The sequence below is a fragment of the Centropristis striata genome, chromosome 16, assembly GCF_030273125.1.
Source record: "Centropristis striata isolate RG_2023a ecotype Rhode Island chromosome 16, C.striata_1.0, whole genome shotgun sequence".
In the NCBI taxonomy this organism is placed as follows: Eukaryota; Metazoa; Chordata; class Actinopteri; order Perciformes; family Serranidae; genus Centropristis; species Centropristis striata.
In genome coordinates this window covers 18523726-18550452 of record NC_081532.1, presented here as the reverse complement: position 1 = coordinate 18550452, position 26727 = coordinate 18523726, and the positions used below count along the sequence as shown (strand labels likewise).

The window sequence follows — 26727 nt, the reverse complement described above, 5'->3', positions numbered from 1 at the left end:
GATGTTTTAACCGCTTTTATTATCTTTGTCATCCAGATTTCAGTCATTCATTTACAGCACAAAGGACTTACTGACTCAGCTCACATCAACAAACTAAATCAGTTCATCCTTTTATTCCTCCAAAAACATCTTCTCAGTAACATCACTCTCCAGAAAATAGAATTATAATTTACTTTCTAAAATAATAACAATAATAATACACTCGAAACAATCAAATATACAACAATATCCTTTTGTATTTATAATCCAAAAAAGAAAAAAGTATATTCATCTAGTTGCATTTAACATGGCGGTGACAGGACACGACGACAACACAATCACTGGTTGCACTTACACACACAGAGAATCAGATTTTTTGGAAACAGATTCCTCCTTTTCACACTTACAATTTGTTAAAACATAAGTCACATAGGAGTGCTGGTTTTTGAGCGATTTACATGAAATTCAACTGTTACGTGCGACATCTTGTTTGTGGTTGGCACTTTTCTGTGTTCAGCAACTTGTGCTCATGCTAAAAAAACGGATTCAAACTGATCAAAAGCATTAAAAAATAAAGTACAATTATGAATATTGAAATGGAATGGCTGATATTGGCTAATCACAATTAGAAAAATAACATCACAGAATGAACTGGAAATATGGTTAAAGTCCCCCTCCAATCAAAAATGTTACTTTTAAGTCCCCTAAAATGTCTGACCTTCTGACTTGTATCTGAAAACACATCTCTAGTGACAAACTTTGCACAGATTGTATGTGCAGCTTTCACAACCTGTCAGCCACTGCCAGCTACAAGCTACCATCAACATAAACAAGCTAAAAGATGCTTACTCCACTTACCATTCTGAAACAGTGCACAACAGACTCCTCACCCGAGTCTGGAGCCTCACTAATGTTCCCTAGCAGAGAGTATCTCACTGGTCCTTCACATATAAACCTTGCTCTCGAGCAGCAGTGGTGGTGGGCTGAGGCCAGATCCAGAGTTTCTCAGTGAGAGAAGAAGACTCTCTCAGACCCTTCTCAATGTTTTTTTTATTTACTTTTTATGTATTTTCACATACTTAATAACGAGTCAGGAAAGGGACTTTAAACAAAGGAGCATGAAAAGGCTCAACATGAATATACATAAAATATGCTTAAATTTAAACATGTTTAAAAACAATAGCCAGCCATCCCGTGGACATCAGCAGGTTCAGATCTGATCTCCTGTGTGTGAAAATGCAGCCTGTGTTTTGGCATTTAGTTTACTGATTGATTGATTCTTCAGCGATCTGTTGATCATGTCTGTCAAGTAGATTCTTAAAGATCCGGCTGTCCAAAGCCAGTCATACAGTCACTGTGATCCTCTTTATATTACAGCAAGTAAATGTGCGTGTGTGTGTTGAGATTATCAGTAATATTTGGCTTATAAAGGAAACATTAATTGTCTAAATAACATGTAAACAAAATGTAAACTCTGAGGCTTCTTAATGCTAGCAATGCCAGAGTAGGATCTCAAACACACACACCATACTACAAATCACATACTGCCGGACACAAATATGACATAAACATGTTGGCACACATACACAGACGTGGATGTACATGCACAGACACAAAAAAGTGCAGACCAACACACTAGCAATGTATGCTTTCTCTCACACTCTCACACTCACACACGCACACTCACACACTCACACACTCACACACTCACACACTCACACACACACACACACACACACACACACACACACACACACACACACACACACACACACACACACACAGTCAGGGGTCACAGCCACAGCAAGGCATTGTGGGAAGGGTTGTGGGCAGGGGGAAGCGTGAATGTTTGTTTATTTGCATTTCTATACAGTATGTGTATTTACAGTAAGGGTACGGCAGTAAAACCTTGTGCAGGTGTGTGTGTGTGTGTGTGTGAGGGGCATGCAGGCATGCTGTGTGTGTATGGGGTGTGTGTGCAGCTTGCAGGTCCATCATTTGTGCCACAGTGTTACAGTGCTGAGGCTGTAACAGTGAAGGTGTGTGTGTTTCATAGTGCTCGCGGTATGATGGTAAAGGGCAGAATGGGGCTGCTGGCCTCCAGCTCCAACGCAGTGAGGAAACACTCGGTGGCAGCCGCAGCGTTTCCCTGAGCCTGCAGCACCTCGCCAAGGCTGTTCCACACATCATGAGCCGTACTGAGGAGAGGAGAGGAGAGGAGAGGAGAGGAGAGGAGAGGAGACAGTGGGTACAGAGAAGAGAAAAATAGAGGTCATGAGACAAAAGGAAGCAGGGAGCAAGTAGGAATAGGAAAGGCAAGGAGGAAACGGGAAAGGAGAGGAGAGAAAAAGGGAGGGATGAGAAAAAATCAAGCAGGGAGAGTGATAATGTAAAAGAAGTTAAAGAAGAGAAGGAGAGGAGGAAATTGGAGGGGAAGGAAGAAGAAGAGAATAGATGGAGAGGAGGTGAGGAGGAAGGAGGTAATCGGAGAGATCAGATGAGAGAGGAAAAGGGAGGTGATGAGCAAGAAAAAATTGAAGCAGGAACAAGATAAGAGAAAAGGAAGAGAAAGGAGAAGAGGAAGCAGGGGAGGAGAGAAGAGAGAGTGAAAGAGAAGATGAGAGAAGGAGCGGAGAGCAGGCAACACAAGATGATGAAACAGGAAAGGAAGGAAGGTGAGGAGAGAGAAAATAGAAGGGAGGAAATTACATATTGTAGTGAGTGAACTAAAATATAATGATCACGTACAACGCACACACATGCAAACACACACACATACCTGTTGACCTGCACAGCATCCCGCAGGACTTTCTCTGACAGACTGTAGCGCTGCAGCTGGTGGAGAATCAGACCCTGTGGAGAGTAACAGAGGCAAATAATTAAAAAAAAGAGGAAGATGAATAAAGGAAGAACTTTATCAGATTTATAGCCACCATGTTGTGATGAATGTGTGCTGCTGTGCATAATAATCCTGTTTATATCAAAGTGCTGTAGATCACTATGAGACCCGGTAAACTGAGGGACACACAGCACAAGAAAACATAGCCTCTAATTCAGCTATTCAGATATATAACATTTTATACTATATATATATATATATATATATATATATATATTAAACCATTTTTCGTGAAGTTAACTATTGAAAGTACAAACAATTTTGTGCCATAAAAGGAAAATAATATATTTTCGGTTTATTTTACCATTACTTCTCTAATGTAGCTTAATACTTAAATTATTAAAATATAATTAAAAAAATGTGTTGGTATATTACTTATTTGTATGATATTTTGCTATAATTTTGTACTACGTGTCCTATGTCAATTTGATACATTTTTTAAAATAAAATATTTTTTACAAAACCAGTACAAAACAATGCAGAACTTTTTCAATTTGGTTGTTGACACAAAATGACTGAAAATCTGATTAAGAATGTCATATAATCAGATTATTTTTTCTTTCTTTATACTCCTTGTAGTTTTGCTTGAATGTATACTTCACTTTAGATTTGTTTTTGTTTTTTCATTTTTGAGCATAGTCATATACATAATGACACATCACTGAACACTGATTCATCTATTCCGGGGAAGGTGGAACACGGTAAACCAGCACTCATACAAACAGGCTCTCTGAGACTTTTATAGTCTACAATAAGCTGTTTGGGACATCCCCTGAGGGGAAACCTCTCAGTGAATGTGCAAACAGAAGCAGTGAGAGTACTCCAATTGGAATTTAGCCAATAAAGAAAGAGGTAGAGGAGGAAGACACTGTTCCCTCTCTACACAGAAGGTCTAATGGGGCTGTCCCAGAGGATCACATTACATTAAACACACAAACTCTCAGACAGATAGAACAAGATATGCTATTTTCTCATAAGCCAAACACCGGGACATAGCAGAAGAAAAACAGAATGTGTTACCAGTCTCTGCATGGTCTTTACGTGCGTCGGGTTGATGGATAGGGCCTCTTCATACCAGCGCTTGGCCTCGTCTATGTTGCCCCTCAATTCAGCTATCTGTCCCCTCATGTACAGCACGTTATGTGATGTGGGGAAGAGATTGGAGGCTTCCTGTGTGCAGGCCGTGGCCTCTGCAGGCTTGGACATGCCGGTGTACACCTCAGCTATAAGACACACACAAACGATGGGAGGAAAGACTGCAAACATGAGTGTTTCGCTGTGTGTGGAGTTTTCACTAAAATGTGAAATTTGCATCACTTTCAAACAGAAATAAAATCAAGAAAGCATTTCCCATTAATGCTGCTGTTGTGTGGAGATGCTGCCCAATATCAAGTAACATTTGAAATCCCTCGTATCAAAATAATAGAGAGACAAACACACAGTTTTCAGGAAAAGAAATTGCAAAAAGGAGAAGCAGAAAATGAGAGGAAGAAGCACTCCATTTTGTCCCCTAAAGAGCAGAAATAAAAACATTTTCCATATCAAGGTCACCTAATGTGTTCTGTGTAGGGAGAGAGATACAAACAGAGAATGAGGCAGACAGAGGAAATGAGTTTGGACCGTCTGCTTGTCTGTCCTGTGATTGGATGATTATATTAGCTGTGTCGCCAAGCTGGAAATGACCACCTCTGACAGGAAGCAGCTGGAGAGATAAACAGGGGCACAAACAACCTCTAACTATGAGTGTGTGTTGTGTGCATGTGTTTATGTGTACTTTTCTGTCTGTGTGTGTCTGCTGTTGATGCAGAAATGAGAATCCGGGCTGGAGTGTACTCTAAAGGTAATTTAATCTGCTGTGATTGCAAAGACCAACAAACTGCACTCGTATACAGTCCTACAGACTAGTGCCAGTACACTCACTATGACTTCAAGTCTATGCATGTAAATATGATATGATGCATGTATCATATCATATTTAGTCTGAGTATAGAGTACTACCAGCTGAATGTTTCTGTGTACAACTTAATGACCTAATCTTATCACAACCACCTGAGGCGGTTTGGACATGGTAACAATAGGATGTTAACCCAGAAATGTGCTGATGTGGACGGGGGCAATGTATTTAAACAATCGGTATCAGTTAAAATGCACAATATAGTATTTAGAATATTTTCACTGCTTTATCTTGCCGTCAGACAGCACTTTCTGACAGGGAACTGAAGCCGTATATACATCCATCCATGCTCTTTCAAAATCCACCAGACTCCTTTGACATAAAAAGTAATTTTGCCTGGCATAACAATGGAGTTGCTGGTTTACCGCTGCCTCGATCGGTTACTATCTTTTTGTGATTGTGTGACATAATCGTTGTAAAGCGTTCAGATTTATGAAAGTCACACAATAACACAAAGAAGCTAACCAACTGAGGCAGCAGTACACCAGCAACTCTCGTGCTCTGCAAGGTAAAATAACTGTTAGAATATGTACAGTTTCCCCATCTCTAAAGGCTGTCTGAACATAAGCGGTGAAAATACAGTAAAAAATAGCGTGCATTGATTTGCACTGACCATTTTTTTAGGCGACTAAAATACATTTTGCTGCTGCCCCCATCCTTTGCACTACATTGCTTAGCTTCTGTGCCCTTTTACCCTGCCTACCGCTATCTACTGTAGGTAATACACTTATTATGTACTTAGTACCTCAAACGACCCCAATTCAAAAAATCTGAACTATCTCTTTAATATTCTGAACTCCTTGAAACTCACAGAAATACTTTTAGGGCATGTTCATGTGCAACCACCTACTGAATGTTAACATTAGCATTATGCTTTTACAAAGTTTTTCATGTGGCTGTAGGAACCACAATCATAACCTCATCTAGGCTCTCTGTAAACCCGTTGTTTTTTTAAAAAATAGTCTTAAAATAAAGCAAAAAAGTGTGTCAAAATACCTGCATGCAGCCAGATCTGAGCCAGGGTCATCCAGGGGTGCAGGGGTCCATGTTTGGGGGCGCTGCTCTGCAGAGAGGAGGCTACTTCAGACAGAGCCTGCTCGACACGACTGGCTGCTATAGATGTAGCATGAACCGAGCCTAGAGGGAGAGAACCAAACAATATTATACACAAAATCTCCTCAAGGTACTGACTCACTACTGCAGCAGCGTTAGGCAGCCGTGTGCCACAATGCAGGGTTTAAATTAAACCAAACACAAAGGCAGATTTCACTGATTCCCACGACTTCAGACACAAAATGGGACCTTATCAGTGAAATCTGGAGCGTTTGGGTGCAGTTAAAAAACTCAAAACTCTGGGCCCACATTGGCACACAGTTTCCTGTTCCTGCGCTAAAGCCTTTAATCAGTCCACACCATTCCACACGTTGCAACACACAGTGTTATGGCCCTGGATTAACCAGATTAAAATGAATTAATTTCTGCACCACCATGCATCAACACTGCATCAACCTGCACTCTGCTGATTAGTAATTGAAAGTAGTGTTTCTCAGATTTTGCTTTTATATTAAATCAGATTATGACAGGGGCCAAAATGGCCACTGCATTGGACTGCAAATGCTCACTGCAGAAAGCAAAACGCTGTTTTCTCAACTCCCATAATATGTTTCACGCATAATTATCTGCTTCTAATGTTACATAAAACATATAAATTAAAATATTTTTGACTTACATTGCCCACTTATCTATTATGTGTAAAGCATACTGATTCTTTTTTGAAAAAAGTAGTAAAACATCTATTACTTTAAACCAATCTTGACACATTTCATGCATAATTTTGACTAATTTGCCCAGATGTAATCTTTCAGCTGATAAATATTGACTCAAAAGTGATTAATTAACTCAACTATGATATGTTCTATGTGTGCAATTAAGGTTTTGATCATTTAATAGATCTGAGGTTTACTCAGACTTCTTTATAATAAATGGGGAAAATGAATGACACCCATAAAAACAGTCCTAGACTTGCATTCGGTTGACACCATTTTTACTTCTGTCTTGCTTTATTCAATAGAATTCAAGTCAATTACAGCCTAAAAGGGTTGGATAGCATTAGTGATTGTCAAATGAAGCTTCATGAATCATTTTCTTTATTTTCTGAGTCCACTTGATGTTCATAGCTTGATGGAATAAAATCTTTATTTTAATAAAATATCTCCTACCCCTTTGCTTATTATTCTGCTTTTAAATGATGTGATCTAAACTCCTTTCACTACATTGACATGAGCTGTGTTTGTGTGTTAAGGGACAGGAAGTACCCAGGTGTAAAAGTTGCATGAGATAAGGATAAAAAGAGAAGATTTGAATATTACAGCTCTGTGCGTGTGAGAGCGAGTGTGTTGTGGATAAGTGGCTCTTAAAATGATGTCTCTCTTACACATGCAACATAACTGTATTTGAATTTGAGCAGCCTGGTTTGAAGGGCTTATTGAAAGTAAGTTGTAATAGATTAGATGGCAGCATGCAGCAGCCCAGCCTAGTGCAGCACATTTAAGCATGAGACAGGATTCTTCCCTAAATTAAATTCAAATTGATTAAATTCTAAATCACTTTTGATTGGTGACGTGTCAGTGGCTTTTTCTACAAATTAATCGGTCTGCCAATTTATTCAAAGGTTAAGCAAAACACACTACTTATGGCTTTTCTTTAATCTCTTCATTTGTCTCTATCTAACTTGTTTTTTTCCCTTACATCCTCCCCACTGTTATTATCATCATCATAATTTCATATGTTCATAGGTTTGCTTTCACTCATAACATTTTGTGCCCCTAATATTCAAGTCAATCTATGAAATTGATATCTTTAAAATAAATCAATGGATAAAATGGACAAAAACTTTTTTTTTTTTTTTTTTTTTAAATAGCATAATATATAAAAACAAGTTTTCACTCAGTGACATTTACACATTTGCTAGCAGACTACTAAGGAAGCTTCCTGCAGTGGCTTGTGCCTAAAATGTGGACAGTTCACACAGCAACACATGCACGAAAGCTGCTCACTGAATTAAAGAGATAGTTCTGATTATTTCAAGTGGGGTTGTATGAGGTACTTTTCTAAAGTAGTAGATGGTGCTCAGTAGCCACCAGTTTGGAGAAGCAGGCAGGAGAACCGGCACAGAAGCGAACTAGCGAAAAGTATTTTAGTTGGTGCCATGTCATTGTTCAGAGAGCCCAATAGTCTGAAGAAGTGATCAAAAATAACGAATAGTCCCTTTTTAGGCACCTGAAAAAAGTACATGTTATATTTGGAATGTTTTCCCGGTTTTACCTTGCTGTAAGACAGGCCTTTTCAATGGGAAAATGAAGCCATTATATCCATCTCTTCAAAGCCACCAGACTTCTTTGACAAAAACAGTAATTTTACCTTGCAGAACACAGGAAATGCAGTTTAACCATTTTGCCTTGATTGGTTAGTATGTTTATGTTATTTTTGGGACTTAAGTAAATCTGAACTAAACTTTTAAAACACCAAAGTTACACAATGACACAAACAAACTGACCCATTGAGGCAGCATTAGATTGGAAACTCAATGGAGTCTGGTTGCTTTGAAGAACCAACATTTTCTTCCACATTAACTTAAACAGGCAACCGCGAGGCTGAAAAAAATCTACATATAGCGTATATTAAACCAATACTAGATTTTTTGGTGGCTAAAATATGTTTTGCTGCTGCACCCGTCCACCGCTACATTGGTTTCTTCTGACTGATTCTCAGAACTGGGAGCGTATCAACAGCCATCAACTATAGGTAAGAGACTGATAGATCTCATGCAATCCCACTTAAAAAAATCCAAACTATCCCTTGAAAGGAATACACTGACTTACAGGAAAAAGTGCTGCGAATCACCACACCATAACATGTGTGGTTCCCTTCTGTGCTTCCACTGTAATGCACATTTTAACAGCAGCAGGATGATCAACTGATAATTTTATACCCATACATATGTCCATTGTGCTAGAGTGTTAGTAGAAATGACAGTAAACCAACAAAATTTTGATAATAGATGCACTTAGCTGAAAATAATACAACAACAAAATTATCTTATAGGTTTTCCCCTTTCATAACCTCTCCATATCAATTGTTTATGCTGCTTTGGTAAAATTACCATAGATCATTGATATCTTTTTTCTCATGCACTATAGTCAGTACCAGTATTTGTTACAGCCACATATCTGAGATGATTAGTGCTACATGCAGGAAGCTGTGTCTTCCTCTCCTTTGTGGTGTCTCTCGATAAGATTTTTATTTTTCTCTTGCGATACTGAAAAGGATAAATATTTCAAAATGGTACCTTTATCTGCCTTTATATCTCACTGTGCTACAAAGCATTCCAAACGCTCTCCAGCAAACTCCAAAGTTTGTTTCCTGAATACTTTGTTCTGACAGATTGAAACATTTTAAAAGAGATATTCCTTTAAGTCGTTGTATTCCTTTAAATCATACCACCAATCTGATAGAAATTCAGTACAATTCTCCTAATAACTGGCTGCAGACATCAAGTTAAAGCAGAGGATATATGTACAGATTTTCCTCGAATAGATTTTGTACATATATCAGATAACCTCGTCAGGAAAGAGGGAGGTCAACAGGGACCAAAGGATGGACAGAACAATGGATGGAAAAAGGAAGGTCAGATGGAGGTTAGATGGCTACTTACAAACAGAAAACATGGAGGAAAAACCAAGAGTGTTAGCATCCTGAAGGCCGCCTTGAAAAAAACGAAGGAATGGGGGAAAAAAAACAGAAAGACGACTGTTAATGATTGAAAGAGAGGAAGAGACAGAGAAGAAATATCCAAATCATTATGATAAAAAAGAAAGGAAGACTGTAGAGCCCAAAGAGGAGGTTTATATTCTTCACAGTAGCCTTTTAGACCACGTCACGTGAAAAAGCTGCTTCAACTTGTGCCTTTTAATGCTATAACTTATTCAAATAACATTTAAAAGTAGTAATATCCATAAAGTTTAATTAACTAAAAGCATGAACATGGCTCACTTTTCTCTGCTTGAAACGTCCAAATACCTTTTTGTTGACAGAATTTTCTATGGTTTATTACGTTTATTTTGCAACGACAAACCTCAACTGACTAACACAAAAACTATGTGCTGACTTATTAAACTAGCATACTAATACAGTAACAAAAAAAATCTACTCATATTTTTGTAATTAGCCAGCATCCTGTTTCTCATACTCTCAGACTGACTGAGAAAAGTTCTTGAGAAAATTGTATCCTGATTTATCTATGCGGCTTAATGATTAAATTAAATAACAACCGTCATTTTCCTGTGAAACATCATTAGTAGAAGAGATGGCACCAAAGAGAGACAACATAAGGTTGGAACGGGGAAACAAGACAAATTAATGTTGGCTCAAATGTGAAATCATCACAGAAACAGAGACAGAAAGGAGGAGGAGGAGGCGGATGCAAAATTGTAACGAAAACAAGAGTGAAATGGCCAGGGAGACAGTAAAGCTGTAATATGAAAAACTACGTTAGAAACTGATCACGATATCCTAACTGTGTCAAGTGCAAGTGTGTGGAGTTTTTAAACTAATGTGTCATGTGAGAAAGTTCACCTGACAACTTGAATCACAAAAACGCAAAGCAACTCCAGCAAGACTATCAAGCCTCCTTTTTACATGTTAACATGCACATATTCACAGCAGGACTGAGAACTATAAAGCTCATCCAACACTTGGAAAGGTTAGTCAGTTTAGTTTTAAATTTGTTGTCCATGCTTGTGAACTTCAGAGGACGAGACGCGCCAGATTCAAGATTCATCTCGAAATCTGTGATGACCTGTGGTGTGTGTGTTACAATTGGAGGAGAGCTGGCGGAGAATGACGTGGTTGCAAAAGGAGTGAGTCCTGGTCTTGGTGGGCGCAGGAGGAGGACGAGGACGAGGACGAGGAGGAGGACGAGGAGGAGGAGGAAGACGAGGAGGAGGAGGAGGGCCAGAAGGGCCAGGAGGAGGAGGAGGAGGAGGAGGAGGAGGAGGAGGAGGAGGAGGAGGAGGAGGAGGAGGAGGGCCAGAAGGGCCAGGAGGAGGAGGAGGAGGAGGAGGAGGAGGAGGGCCAGAAGGGCCAGGAGGGTTAGGAGGAAGGAAGGTTTTTTTTTTGCGTGGAGGGAGAGGAGGAGGCTGGAGGATGAAGACAGGGGAAGAAGGGGAAGAAGGGGAAGAAGGGGAGGACAGTGGGGAAGAGAGGGTGGAAATGGTGGATGGAGAGGTGGGGGAGACCAGTTCAGAACCAGAGTGAGAAGAGGAAGAACCTGAGACTTAAACAAACACAGGAAATAAAACAGAAATTAGTTAAATTAATGAAGGAATAAAGAAAGGAAGATGCAAAAAGGTCAATGGTTCTCAATCTGCATACTCTTTAAAACAAATGGTCTTACATTGGAATGTTATAACAGAAGAACTTTTAGACTTCTAAAGCAGCAACGTGAAAAAAATGGAACAAATGAAAAAGAAAAAAATCTAATCAATAAAACAAAGAGTAGTGAAGGTTGTTCTTTGATATGAAGGACAATGGATCAATATAGTAAAAAGAAATAGGAATCAAAGAGTCTTAGTTTTCATAGTTAAATCATAATCGATAACAAGTGGATCTTCCAAGTACAAAAAAGGGTATTATGGTCACTATTAGATGAAAGAAATGCATCGTGTTCACTGAAAATCGTTGGCCACACCAGGACAAGTTTCACTGGTGAGCTCATGACGGATCCGGAGTGAATGTTCATGTGTGTGTATATGTGTGTGTGCGTGCCTACCTGTGTCTGGGTCACTGAAGTCAGGCAAAGTCATGGCGTTGAGCTGTCGTCTGTCTGCTATGGCTCTGTCCAACAGACTGCTGCCACGCCCAGAATCACTGCCATGAAAACATAGACAGGCAAAACAATGATTTTGCATTGTCTGGTTTGTTAGGCAAACGTGGTCTCCAAAAGCAACAGATGGTACAATCATTTAGTTTTAGTTGCCTTTTGTTTTCTTAGCTCCTATAGTCAAAAGGAGTTCTCTGTAAGTTCAAATTAGCCTACCTATAACCAAAGTGTTTACTAAGTGGAGAATTATGCATCACCTCATTAAAATGAGTTGCATCACAGACTCAATACAAACACGCCCAAATAAGTCACATCAAACTCGCACAATAACACAAACAAGTTAACCGATTGAGGTTCTATGAGGTAAAATTGCTGTTGGTGGCTTTGAAGAATGGCCAGGTAAAGCAACGAAAATATTCTAAATACAGCTTTAATGTCAATATTTTTTAGGTGACTAAAATATATTTTACTGCTGCCCTCCTCCACACTATGGATAAGTACCTCATAACAACCCCACATATAAAAATCAGAACTATCCCTTTAAGTTTTAATGGTGCAACATGATTTACTTAATCACTAGTTTGATTGAATGAAACCAAAACAAATATTAGGATTGGTATGTGCACATGGGGAGTGTGTATGTGTTTTTTTTCCTGTGTGCATGCGTGCATGTATATACTGTATGTATGTATGTATGTGTGCGTGCGTGCATGCGTGCGTATGTGTGTGTGTGTGTGTGTGTGTGTGTGTGTGTGCGTGTATGTATGTGTGTATGTATGTGTGTATGTGTGTGTGTACCTGGGGTTGGTAAGGTTGTAAAAGCTCTTCCAGATCTGCAGCATGTGTTTACAGGTGAGCAGAGCTTCCTCCGGTCCTCTACACATGGACTCCAACTTCACCTTGGTATACAGCAGACTACAATACACAATACACACACATGAACACAAGTTAAGATTACAGAGAAATAAAGACCCATTGTCCCTCATTTATGAAACGAAAAGTGGGCGTATGGTCATTTTCAAGCAAGTCTCGGCATTTATCAATTTGGACGTGATAAGTGTAAATGAGGTGTTTTTTGGTAGAGTTTGAGTCTCATGTTGTGGTAGTCTTACTTGAAGTTCTCTGGGTACTCAGACAGAGCCATCTCTATAATGTTAAGAGCATCGTGGTAGTGTTTCTGAGCAGAGAGCAGCAGGGCCAGCAGATGAAGGGAGTGGACATCGTCCCCCTGAAGCTGCAACGCCTGTCGTACATAGCCTAGTGCCTCAGGGATCTACACACACACACACACATATACAGACTACAGGTTTTCACTACAGTTGGGGTAAAGACACTATGTAAAGTGACAGATGTGTAGTTTCCCTAACTTTTATTGTCTTGTATCCATGCTTTAAACCTGCAGGGTTTTGACATGTATACAGTGATTTTAAGCCTGTGTTACCTGTCTAGACACAGCAAGCTGCAGTGCCAAGTAGAAGGCTGCTAGATGGTCAGTAGGAGACAGACTCTGAGCTCTATGGAGAAAGACAGAGAGGTTTTCAATGTTCAGACGTGCTGAATAAAAAGTTAAATAAGAATACATTAAACTTTTAGGATCCCTGTGGGGAAACTGGGTCGCTGCAGTAGCAGAACAGTAAAAGGGTAGCCAAAGTATTAGAGCATGTAAGAAATCAAACCAGAGGATATTTAAACATTTAGACACAATTAGAGGCTGTAACACCATATTAAGTCACAGTGATGATGGGATATAAAACAAGAGAGGATTTATTGCAGCCGTGTAAGAATGTGATTAATAATGCAGAGTATGTATATTGAGACCAAAAGGGACCTTCCACCTTTTTAAAAATATACATTTTGCAGTATACTTTGTGTATTCCTAGTTACAGATTCTGGAGTCCATGCAGAAGTGCCTTAAAGCTGCATTCTTTCTATTGGTCAACAGGGGGCGACTCCACTGGTTGCAAAAGAAGTCTGACTATATAGAAGTCTATGAGAAAATGACCCTACTTCTCACTTGATTTATTACCTCAGTAAACATTTTCCTAATGAGTTTATGATCTTACTGAATAGTCACGATAGAGGACCTGTGACACTGTGTATATTTGAATTTCTGTAAACTTGTTTTTTGGTGTTTACTGTGTTTTCAGTTCATGAAAGTTAATTGGAACATTTTGGTCACCTACTACATCCACTTCTTTCTACGTTGCAAGCAGACTTAGGATTCAAATGATGCAGGTAAATATGATGGATTGATAGGTAGTAAATTCAAAACAGTTTGCATTTGGTTAGATTGGGACGCAGTCTTTGCTGTGACAAAGTAATTCTGAGGGAAATGTGGGTGTGAAAGAGAAAACAGAGAGCAGCATGGCTCAGTCCCAACCTCTGGAAGGCTCCCAAAGCTTTCCTCTGGTACTCCTCCTGTGTGCTTCGCAGTGATGCTAAAGAGATGCAGAGAGAATGCAGTCAGCCACATTATACAATAAATTGAGACGTGCAACAGTCAGTAGAGGAGCATAACCACCAAGAAGCAGAAATGCATGCTCTGTCTTTTTGCATCTACAGATATGTGACCTACCTCCCATGTTGTTATCACTCACAATAGGTTGGTCAAAGGGGCAATTTCCCCAATTTCCTACTTTTACATCACCAAAACTGATATCTAAACCCTAATGCTTTTAAAGAAAGAAGCAATGTGTAATGTATGTATATATAGACAGAGACCTACCGTCAGTGGCTTTGAGGCTGTAAACAAGCCCGATGGCTAAGTAGCCTTTGGCTCTGAACTCAGCTGCTTTCTCCCCCATGTCAATCACCATCTTTGCAAAGCACTCCCCCTCATCCAACTGGATTGTGTGAGTAGACAGACACAGAATGAGGGAGGATGGAGAAAAAACTTTACTTGGTAAAATGAGCCGATTTCAGAAAATAAATGTATTTCACCCTTGTGCACAGTTTGGGTATGTTTTTTTAGTACTTTTTCTCCAGACTGAATAATTTTCTCATGTTTGCCCTACGGAGCAAATATATGCTAAGTTCCTGATTTCCACCAGGGTTATCTCTTCTGTATTATGGAGCACTGCAGTGTTTGATGCAATACATCAAAATCATTGTTATTGGTAATAATTGGCATATCCCAGACAGTGGAAAAAAACAGCATTCAGTATACAGAAAATGATTCAAATGTATGTTTATTCCCCATTAAAAAGCAGTGGAATCCTGTTAACACACTGGCATTTAAAGAGTTAAATTTCTGAAAATGAATGAGTATTTGATAGTTAATTTCAAGACTGATGTTCGTCAAAAAAAATGGGAAAATAATAATAATATAAAGTATTTTTAATAGCAGTTTTAGGAATGGGACATTTTGGTCCTCACTGCACAAAAATAAAAATGCATCAGAAACAATGTTTTTGCTTAATCACTGACATATCCCAGATTGGGCAACTATTTTAAAGGGGTGAGCGAGGGGAAAGGAAGGGCATTAACAGAGCAAGTGGAAAAATGTACAGGTGCACACACAAAATGGTGGCTTAAGAAGCCTCCCCAGAAGTATTTTGAAAAGCTAAGATGCTTCACTGACTAGCTGGGTTTGAGTTTATGTCTGCAGTAGGGCTGCACGATTATGGCCAAAATGGTAATCACGATTATTTTGATCAATATTGTTGTCACGATTGTTAATCACGATTATTCATCATGTTCGGGAAAACATCTGTATTGTTATTGCACTACTTTGAAACAAACAATAGGAACAGTTTTTAGTGTGTTCACAGAGTGTCCGGTGCTTGTTGTAAACAAACAGATCGCTAAGTGAACACCTCCTGCAGCAGCAGCACATACACAATGTACTGCTACAGAGCTAACTGTTAGCCTATCAGCAATTTGCAGACTGGACGCTAAGGGGTTAACATCCCTTCTGGCTCTGCAGCTGGGAGAGACTGCTGCAGGAGGACTGTGCCGCTTCGACTCGTTCTTACTCTTCTTAATGAGCCGCTGGCCCCCGCGGCTCGTTAAGAAGAGTTAAGTAAGGAGTCTCCAACAACACCAGAAAAAGCCACTGGATTTGTCGCCAGTCGCTTTTTTGAAAAATAGTCGCTAAGAGGGTCTGAAAAGTCACTAAATATAGCAACAAAGTTGCTAAGTTGGCAACACTGCTTCGCCAGCTTCTATAAATGGCGCGTGTTGTTGTGGAGTCGAGTACAACATCACATCCTGCTTAGCGTTCTATCCAATCAGCAACCAGGCTTTTTTCAGGGGAGAAAAACGGCCCTGCCCCCTGGTGGTTGGTGGACTACTGGTTTAGAAAGTGCTTGATTAGATATGCAGCAGAACCCACATTTTAAAATGGAAATATTGCCGACGATCGGGTTAATTTTATCGTGGCAGCCAAAATCGTGATCACGACTAAAATTCGATTAATTGTGCAGCCCTAGTCTGCAGGTCAGGATGGTCCTCCTTACCCAGTGCAGAGGTCCGATACACAGCTTGACAGCCAGCAGTGGGATGGTGGGGTCGTCAGGCTTCAGACGGATACACTCCTTAAGGACCTTAACGGCACGAGCTGACTTCCCAGCTGCCATGAGTGACAGGGCGAGCTGGTACCACAAGTGAAACTCCTCAAAGGCAAACTTCATGGCTCTCTCCAGACACTGTAGACACATTTCATTAGTGTATCTGTTAGCTTCATCAAGCTGTACAGCCATTTTAGAGCCAATTGGATTGTAATAAAACATTAATTTGTTTGGGGAAATTAATGTGAAAAAGAATTATGAAAGTGTGATTTAATGTGGGTGTACTATGGGTGTGTGCTTTAACACTTTTCACAGTCACTATGATTGTGGCTCTGCAGCCCACAGAGGGATTACTCACCTCTGACAGCATCTCATACTGCCCTCTCCTGCCCAGAGCTATAGTCAGCAGGTCGTACACCACAGAGGCAGACTGCAGGCTGATGATGCGATCATTGTTGTGTTCAGGGATTCTGCTCAGGACAGCGTCACGGTTAGCCTGAAACACAAAGACAGATAAACATGACGAAATGGCACCATGTCAAGGTTTCCAAACCCGAGTTGAGGATGCAAAGCTTTAGAGAGGGGTGCGAAATATTTTCCAAAGAGTGACTTACCATAGACTCACTAATGAGCAGCAGCAGCAACGCTTCTTCTGTGTTCTCCTGAGGGCAAAACAGACTGAGAGGGAAAAAAAACACAGAAAGATGGAGTTGGACAAGGATGAGAGGGAAGAGAAGAGGGACAAATTGAGAAAAAAAAGCTATAAGAAGAAGATGGAGAGTGCAACTTGTTAAAAAAGTACATTGGCAGGGGTTTAATTTTAGAGACATGTTGGCCATTTTCCACCGTATTCCAACTTTAGCATCAACAAACACAAATTATCACGTACTTCTCTCCCGAGTACACCCGTGGGCGTCGGCTTAGGCTGTAGTTCTTGCTGTGAGTGTGTCCTTGCCGTGTGGGATCGTCCAATGGCGACACTGTGGGTGGGTCTTCCAGGGGAGACCAGTAACTCTGTTCGCACATTCCTCTGAGCAAGATCTCTGCAAGCTGTCTGGCTATGGTCTGCGTCCACACACAAACACAAACACATACACACACAGGCACATTTGGCAAAGACTCTTGTGTACACGCACAGCAGCAGCCTGTCAATTTGGGGCTTACTTTGCTTCTCATATACTTAAATTATAGTTATATTTATGACTGTTATATTAGTGATTTTGGTGATTAGTGAGTCTAATATGATTTTTTTTTCAAATCAGATATTAAGTCTAGTTGCATGAGGTGTTTTTTGTATCTACATATATAGAGATGTGTACTTAAGGTAAAACTTAATCTGGTGTTCAAAGAAACTACAGGGGGTAAAGGTTAAATGTCCCCATTCACAGGCGACCAAATAAAATGCACCATGAACTTGAATAAAATTACAGATTTCTCTGGGTTTGAACATTGTTCACACACACACAACTTAACAAAATATACATCAAAGGTCTGGTTGTTTTTAGGAGTTTAAATGCGGAAATGTTGCATAATAAAGCTTCGCGTCAGCCAAAAGAAAAGGGCAAGAGAGGTGGCTTATCTCAGAGCAGAATAATAATTTTAAAAAAGGCAACCTCCCAACCCCTCCCTCACCATGCGCAGGCTCTGGGTGGTTCTGGTCTCAACAGCCCGAAGTATCTCCCGAAACCGGCCCACGCCTCGTGTCAGGTTGCTATTACAATGTAGTGAGGAAACAGGAAACAAGGAACTCAGAGACTGTAGTGTGTTTAGGTGTGAACAGAAGACATCATGGAAAAAGAGACACAATTGCATACTCTATACTATGTCCAACATATTTTCAAGTTTCCGCCAATTTGTAAGCTGGCAGCTTCGAATGAGAATTTTTTTTTTATGTTGTTGTGTGTGGTCATGAAGGGGTTTCAAGTAAACTAATTGTTCTTTTTTAAGTTTGAATGATGACTTCCTGTGTGACTGTGTTACTGTGTCTTCATATCAGACACCAGAATTGAATTTTGATGTATAAGGAACATATACAATGTCTACATCTTTTAAAGTTCCCTCATTTTCCCTCTCCTGACACTGAAGTGGAGCTATTAGAAAAACAATTTTACAGAATTCGTCCAGTCCAATAAAAAGTAATTTCTTCCAGCATGTGGCTTTAGCAGCTCCTGGAGCCCTGAAACTCTGAATCTCTGCTGTACTGAAAACAACAACAACAACAGTGTTGGTTTCTAGTTACTTAACTGTATTCACACATTTCTGCTTTTATCAACCTGTCAGCAGCTCTGTAACACGATAACTACAAAGTGGGTGGAAAGTGCCCACAAAGGATTGTTTTTGGTTTCTGTTTGGGCAACTGACGCTATTTACAAAAACTAAAAAAAAAAAAGTTAAACAAGAGTGTACATACTAAAAACGTGTCTAAGCTGTATTATTTTTCTGTTTTGTGTTTCTTAAGAGACTAAGAAGCAGCTCTCCAGTCTCTCTGATTTTCTTTTCTTCTCCAGTACTGATCTATCCTGCAGCACATTTTTCCCTCTCTTACCCGTTCTTGAAGTGGATGACGTGGGCTCTCTGCAGGCCTGTCTCCAGGAAGTAGCCCAGTTCCAGGTCCTGGGCAGTTGGGCCAGGCTTTGGGCTGCGGTTCTGAATTCCTGCTGACAACGCCTGCAGAAACAGACAGGGATAAGAAACGAAATTGAACACAAAATGTAGAGAAAGTTCTGCCTGAAAACCCCCTGACCTAAAATAATTATGTATAAAATTATAGTACTTTCTATCTGTCAATGAAGTAAACTTATGTGTTTTTACACTAACACTAACTAGGCCTGATTTTAAATTTTAAATTCCAAATTTATGACAGTAAGATTCAAACTGGATCACTCTTACTATCTTATTTCTTCAGTAGCCTATTTAAGAAATGTAATTTATTCATGCATGAGGAATAATAACTGAGTAAGATACAGATAAGCCGGTACAGTATGTGCAAGTGGGACTGCATGAAAAATGTACTTTAATCCACAATTGGCCTAAATTTCTATTCCTTGTGTTGGATTATTAATCTACTATTGCCAAAGGACATTATGATAGGAAAATCATATTTAGGCTATGGTAAAAACAACACAAAAAACAACAACAAAAAAACAGTTAATATCTGCTGTTTTTTTCCTATTTTTTGTGACATTTGATATGAAATGTTAGGAGCAAGTATTGTCAGTTTGCACTTCATCTAATTACATTATCATTTATATCCACTTTTACTTTATAGTAAACATATATAATCACACCTCCTGTTGTGCAAAAGCCATGAGTTTATAGAAGACATCTCACAGGAATTTAATCATAATTTTAATGTTTGGAGTTATGATTTGTATCCTCCTTCCTTCTTATTGCAGTTTACCATTTGCCAGCTCAGTCTGTGCGTCCTCTCAGACGTTCTCCAAATAAAGAGGAAGACTTCTGTTTGCCAGTTGGCTGTCATGTGTGGTAATGCATTAGTCAAACTTGCACACAGAGTATTCATCACACACCCACAGGGATGGCAGAGCATTTGGGAGTCCAGGTGCAAACAAGATATTTGGTGAGCGCTTGTGTGTCAGAAAACACTGTGATAAGACAACAAGAATTTCACAGCGTCTGACTGAAGACGTAACAGAAATATGACACAAACGTTTACCTTCTCAGCCTCCTGCAGGTAGAGCAGAGCAATGTCTCCAGACTTTTCATAGCAGGTGATGATTTCCTGCTCCCGGTCTGTTGTGCTCCTATTAGACGATGGAGATCCAGTGTTCTTATTGGATAGAGATGGAGAGGCAGCTGGGACCTTCTCGTAGCACAGTCCTGAGGGGAGAGAGGGGAAGAGTGCTCAGGGTGACAGGAAATAAACAATTATTAATTGCTAAATACAGTCTAAGGCTGGGGGATATGACCATATTTATGTAACAGCATAACAATAAAAAAAATGTTAATCAGGAAATTGATTTGAGATCATCCAGCCCTACTGAGATACAAAATGACCTATTTTGGGATAGAATTTGTCGTTATCATCCAGCCCTAAAACTGAGGCGCTGAGATTTATCGGTACCTTAAAAGTTCATTGAAATACTGCTTTATTGCTCCTGAAATGTGACAAAATCGAAAGCGTTTTTGCCATATATACTTGAATTCCTTTGGTATGACATATAATAAAGCAAAGAAATTGTGAGATGACATGAATTATTGCTTATTCTATAAATCTATCCTTAAATTGACCGGACACATTTGTTGGCACCCCTTAGAAATGCTGATGACTGGATGATGGTGATATTTCAAGATAATTTGTGTGTTAAATTAGTATTAAACATGTCTGCAGTGTTGTAATCAGACATTTAAAAAGGACAATAGTTTGCTGTGCTGTTTGGTATCACCGTGTGAACCACAGTGAATATGCGCCAGAAAAAGCAAAGGAGAGAGAGGTCTGAGGAGATCACAAACAAGACAAAATAAGAAAAAGCATGGTAGAGGTAACGGTCTCACAGCTTGTTGTTCCTGTGACAACCGTTCCAAATATTATTAATAAGTCCATTTAACTGTAGCCAAACTCCCTGAGAGTTGCAGAAGAGAAGAGCAAATGGTAGCACCAATGATAACTGAAATAGAGGCTGATCTCACATAGATCAGTTTCTGATCACACCATCAGTCACTTTTTCAGTGAAAGTTGGCTCAGGAGGAGAGTGGTATTTGCTAAAATGCATATTGATAAGCCACAATCTCTGTAGCAGAATGTCCTTCAGACTGTTGTGTCAAAACTGGAGCTCTACGTTCACAGACTAAAAATTCAAGCTTTCAAAGGAAAAGAACACCATACCTACAGTGCAACATTAAGGAGGCACAGTTATATTTTTAGGTTTCTTCGCTGCAACTGGCACAGGGAGCCTTGAATCTGTGCAGGGCGCGATGAAATCTTAAGACTATCAAGGCCTTCTGGAAAGACACACAGTGCCCAGTTTTATAAAGCTCCGTCTCAGTCGCAGGTCATGGGTCCTCCCACAGGATAACGACCAAAAACACAGCTAAAAGCATCCAAGTGGATAAGAACAAAACATTGGACTATTCTGAGAGGCCCTCTGTGACTTCTGATCTGAATCCTATAGTACAGCTATGTAAAGAGCTGAAACCTGCAGAGAGGAGAGGGCATTGTACATTTTTACAAATGCCATTTCAATTGGTTTTATTATTTAAAATGTTAATCAAAAAGTCAAAAGCAATGTCTGATTTCTGTTAGATGCGGAATAAACAACAGATGATTATTTCTGTGGATTTCAAGTTATTTTTGAGAAAACTGAGCATTCTTTGTTTTTTGTGGATGGTACAAACGTGTTTTTACATTTAAGATTTTTTGGGTCATTTTATTTAATTATTTATTTATTTATACATCTTATTGACAGAGAGAATGAAAGGCGGAGATAGAGGGGAAGACATTTGGCAAAGGGACCTCAGGTTGCATTAGAACCTGCACATATGTTTACAAGTTCACATTTTTGAGTTGTTTTGTGTAGTTTTTGACACTCAGACGATCATCTTCTCCTGCTGATGACTGGTTTACAAATCAATCTGCTTTCTTTGAAATAACATGATAAATAATGTATTTATAGCCATCACATTCATAACGTGTCACATATAAATGACAGTGCCAGTGGTTACTTGAGTTCCCAAGTGTCCAAGCAAATTGTATTTAGCTACACTGATAGAGAGAATGACAACTGAATATGTATTATTTAAGGGCAACCACAGATGCCTGATGTGTGACTGTGTGTATTTATTCATATTACAGATTATTTCATACAGTAGCTGTTGATGAGCAGTGACACTGTACTGCCATCATGTGGAACAATGCAGTAGTGCAGAGATTAGTTCTGACTGACTGGACTAATGGGGGTTAAATAAGTTTATGAGATATAGGACAATGATAGGGTGTGTGTAAGTGTGTTTTTACCTTTCGTAGCGTATGCCTCTGCGATCATAGACAGCCGATACACCGGAGCTCCTCCCAGCTGCATGTCATCTAGGTTCACCCTGCTGTAATGACCTGTCATGGATTAGGTATCAATTAATAAATCGATTGGTGTCCCAGTATTTTTATACAGACAATTTAAGGCACAAATATTAAATATGAGTAATAAACCAAAGAAGAGGAGCCTGTGTGTCTTACCTAAAGCATCTCTGTATTCTCCCTCCACATAGCACAGTTTAGCCATCAACAGGCTGGCCTCCTGAAGGTAATCAGCCTGGAGGACAGAAAATAATACATTTTATTTCAATATTTTTGACATTTCAAATTCACGAGTTTCCAACGGGTTTCCCTCTTAGATTTTTAGCTACTGATATAATCAGGCTTGCATGAACCACATTCTGCGGAGCTAAATTAAAATCTTTTGTCAAATAAGTAAGAAAGAAAGTGTAAAAAGTGACTACACAGGTAAGTAAGTAATTTGTGGTAAATTTCAAATCGAAATTTGCAAATCTAAATTTTCTTTATCATCCCATAGTTAAGTATTTCTAAATTATTTTATTACATTTAAGCATTCTTTTGAATGTTAAACAATAAGAAAAACATGTCTACCATAAATTGTGATAAACAAGTATTATTATATATGTTAATATGCTGTGCACACTTATTCATTATTTCTTTGTCATGTTTGTCATGTGGATCTTTCTTGATTCTATTATGGCTTTAAGTTGTCTGACTGTAAACCTCTGAAACCTTTAAAAAAAACGTGACCATCTCTTCATAAACAGTTACCTTGAGGTTTCCTCTGTCCAGAGCAGCAGTGAGGTGTTTCCTGACCTCCACCAGTTTAGGTCGTGGGCCCCGGGGACTGGCTCCCTGTTTGATGGGGTTCTCCTTCAGGTAAGTCTGAAGTTTGCATTCCCCCTGCAACAACTCCCCAAGGTCATCTGGACACGGACACACGGACACACACAGACACACACACACAGACACACACACACAGACACACACACACAGACACACACACACACACACACACACACACACACACACACACACACACACACGATTTTAGGAGAAATCATGACTAAATATCTAATTTTTCTTGGCTTGGGGTAAATAAATAGAGTCTAGCAGTTTCAATACAAAATCAATGCTAATTTAAGGGCGTCATATATGAGGGGGTAAGTAACAGAAATTAAATGATAACAAGTGAGGTGATGAAAATTCATGTAAATTAAAAAAATAAAGGAATGTAAAATGAAAAACAAACTGATAAAAATATCAAGTGATTTCATTATTTGAAGCCAATTTAATTAAAACAGTAATGACAAGATGAAAATAGAGCTGTGTTTCATAAGTTCTTTTCCCCCACAATTATAAATCAGCATTTTTTATCAATCAATTTTGTTACATCCACCCTCATAGATGTATAGTGAATCTGGGATGGCTAGGTTAAGGTTGATCTAAGGTAAAGCAAAAATGAACTGATTTACAATTTAAATTCAAAAGAAGATTTATCTGGTGGTCAGTGATTGCAGAACCAGTGCTGTGCTGCACACAGCACTACCAGCCAGAATTATGTAAAGCCTTCCCAGCTGTTCTCAATGGTGCGATTGTGTGTGTTCAGAGGTTCAAAGTGTGAAATGAGCCGTAATCCTGTTACTGATCCCAGTCAGTGGCCACAGCTCACAGCGATCATGTACAGTCCATACATTCCATAATGCCAGCAACGTCACCATTCACATTTTCCATAATAGCATATATTCTTAGTTTTGGTCATATGTATACCAAATAGCATTTAGTCTATTATATAAACACATATATTTTGTGAGAGAATAACATGTCGTAATATGTCTCACAAAGATATATATAGGCAATCCAGCTCTAAAATCTATCATGCCAATACATTTTTTTTCTTAACCCACTCACTGAAGCCATTAGAGACATTTTTGGCTTACAATGATCCAATAACATTTCTGTTTTATAACAATGATTCCACAAGTCTGCAGTTTTCCTTGCCCTATAAATGTAAAGCAGAAAAAGAGCAATTCCTCTAATAGCCTTCTTGGCTATGGTTTCTCACCTACCACTTACAAAAATGGATAGAGCTCTTAATGTTTTGCAAGAGCTTTTACTTTTACTTATGCTTGCTAGAGTAAGCTGTCAATAGCTGCTTACTGCAAGTTTATTATTAGGCAAATAACTCCCATTTATGTTGCGATCTTAAAGAGTAACTAAACGCCTTGCTGAGAAGCAGTTTTTTGCTGCACTCTCTGATTTTAAACCCTTTTCTCCTCTCATCAAATCCAGCATTACTAATGGGAGGGATCCTGGAGTCCACCTGTACATAACTGCATCGCTCTCTGAATTTGTGATTCTAATCAAACACACCCTTTGTCCAAATTCAGCAAATATATCCTCATGATCTGCTTGGACTGAGCCATACAAAACATTTCCTTTTGTGTTTGTGAACACGACAGGGGAAAAGCTATAAATGTATAAAGAGTAAGACAGTGGGAGGGATAGGGACAGTAAAACTTGCAATTGCTAATTGAGACTTTTGGCCAATGATGGGAACATAGTATTATTATAGCTGACAGTACTGAATATTTAATATATTGACTTTTGATTCCTCAAAAGCCATTTAATCTGAAATCTTGGCAAAATGCTCTGTTAAAGTATGTTTGTAATTTTTTAAAATTAAGTTTTAATACTAACTCAAAAAGAGAAATTGAAGATTTACTTTTATAATACCTCCTTATTTCACTACAATAGCCTTTAGTTGTCTTCAGCTATTGTATGTAATATACACTAAAAACCAAATATAAAATGTAAAGTTAAGTAGGCTAAACATCCATTTTTAAGTGGTAATGTCTGCAGTCTGATATGGAATGCACAGCTGGTTGGCACATGGCTTGTTTATAATATGTAAAAGTGCATTTTTAATGGAGTTGGTGTGAACAGAGAGCACCCGATGCGGGCATGATAGTCAGAAGTTTGCCTGCCTTCCAGTGTTTCTTACCTTCAGGTGTGCATAAACTAAATATTATGAATTTCTTTAAACATACAACAATGTGAAATGATTGCAAAAATCCCATATTCCACCTTTAATAGGCGATACATATTATATGTAATAACTAACTCATATACAAAATGATAACTGGTCAGCATGATAAAGATAAATGGTTTTGATTAATGTCTATTTTTGGTAAGAATATGTAGATCAGTAATTGATTTATATGTTTGCGTGACAAGAGATAAAAGATAATAACTATTATATTTATACAAATTTAGAAAAAGTGATGAGTGTATAGGCCCAGATCAATAAGGAAGCTAGTTGATAATCAATGAATAACTCATGAAGAAGGGGAAGTTTGTACTGTCACTCCTTTTTAAACATGGAAACCAAGACTGACAATTTATTTAGCTCAATGCTTTTCATTTTCTGAAAATATTACTTGTTTGTATGATCATTTCTTTTTTTTTTTTTAATATATGTTCGAAATACATTTCTAAACAAAATGTATGACGAGCTGTAACGTTACTGCCTGTAGAGCTGTTGACATCAGCATCTGCAAGGAGTTTGACAGCTAGCATGTAGCAATCGCAGCTTACTCAGGTGAAGCTAGTTGCGAAACCATAATTTTAAAACTGCCTATTTAAGAGTGTCCGGATGTTTTAAGAAACATCTACGTGATATGTGCCAAATGTTAAAGCATGTAGCTAATAATTAGGTTATTCTAGTAAATTCGGCATCTTCATTACGCTGATGACAGCCGTTTGTACGGAGTTCCGCTTGAAGGGAGAGCAGAGAGGACCAGGGCAGAACTGTCAGACCACAGGAACTAACCTAACCTCAGTTCTCCAAATCATAACACCAATGTGTCTGAGTGTGTATTAACCGCACCGCTCAAATGTGGTAAAACCCCCCGTAAAAACGAGGCAAGTGTCTTTCTTGACCTTTGCTAGCTAACTAGCTCTAACCGGAACATAGTGCTGGAAAACTCCCAGCATCGGCTACAGCTGTCAGGAAACACCGAGGACTCAAAGAAGAGGGAAGGCCTTAACGACTGAATGAACGAACGACAGGGAAACATTTCCTACCGTTTGATATTAGTTTGGCTGACAGCTGCCGTACTAACTCCGGTATCTTGTCCCATTGATTCTCTGAACGGCACCGCTCTATCTCGGTCTCCAGTCGTGAGCCAGACTTTCTCGCTGTCATTTTTGAGAGTGGGCTCCACTGGACCAAAACACCACAGAGGATCCACGAGTGTCAAACTGCCGCGTATATCTTCCGCTCAAGACTTTCACAATAAAGGTTTGATTGCCAATGGTTACAAATGTGATGTCAACAAAAGAACACTTTCATACGTTAAAACTTTTTCTTAACTAAACCATCAAGAAATCAGTTGGGGTTAATTGACTAACTGCTTAACTGAGGCGAAATAATGACATTCAGAGGTCAAGAGTGTTGCAATTACTCTTATCATGAACTGACCCTATGTTTCTTAA

At 39.1% G+C, this 26727-nt stretch overlaps 1 protein-coding gene across 2 annotated transcripts; it reads right to left on the bottom strand.

Moving 5' to 3' along the window:
* ttc7b (tetratricopeptide repeat domain 7B) lies at positions 1 to 26510 on the bottom strand. Of its 2 annotated transcripts, XM_059352574.1 has the most exons (24): positions 26317 to 26510; positions 23002 to 23156; positions 22411 to 22486; positions 22195 to 22287; positions 19897 to 20060; positions 18766 to 18887; positions 17853 to 17931; positions 17110 to 17285; positions 16835 to 16898; positions 16579 to 16716; positions 16170 to 16358; positions 14438 to 14555; positions 14093 to 14150; positions 13154 to 13226; positions 12825 to 12985; positions 12511 to 12627; positions 11662 to 11759; positions 10947 to 11166; positions 10708 to 10790; positions 9547 to 9597; positions 5829 to 5969; positions 3899 to 4101; positions 2759 to 2832; positions 1 to 2177 (listed from the first exon to the last, which is right to left on the bottom strand). In XM_059352574.1, the coding sequence occupies exons 1-24, from the start codon at positions 26435 to 26437 to the stop codon at positions 2030 to 2032; spliced, it is 2922 nt and encodes a 973-aa protein (XP_059208557.1). In that variant the 5' UTR covers positions 26438 to 26510; the 3' UTR covers positions 1 to 2029. The 2 variants fall into 2 exon arrangements, with proteins under 2 accessions (XP_059208557.1, XP_059208556.1); XM_059352573.1 differs by lacking the exons at positions 9547 to 9597; positions 10708 to 10790; positions 10947 to 11166.
* Between the last annotated feature and the right edge of the window lie 217 nt (positions 26511 to 26727).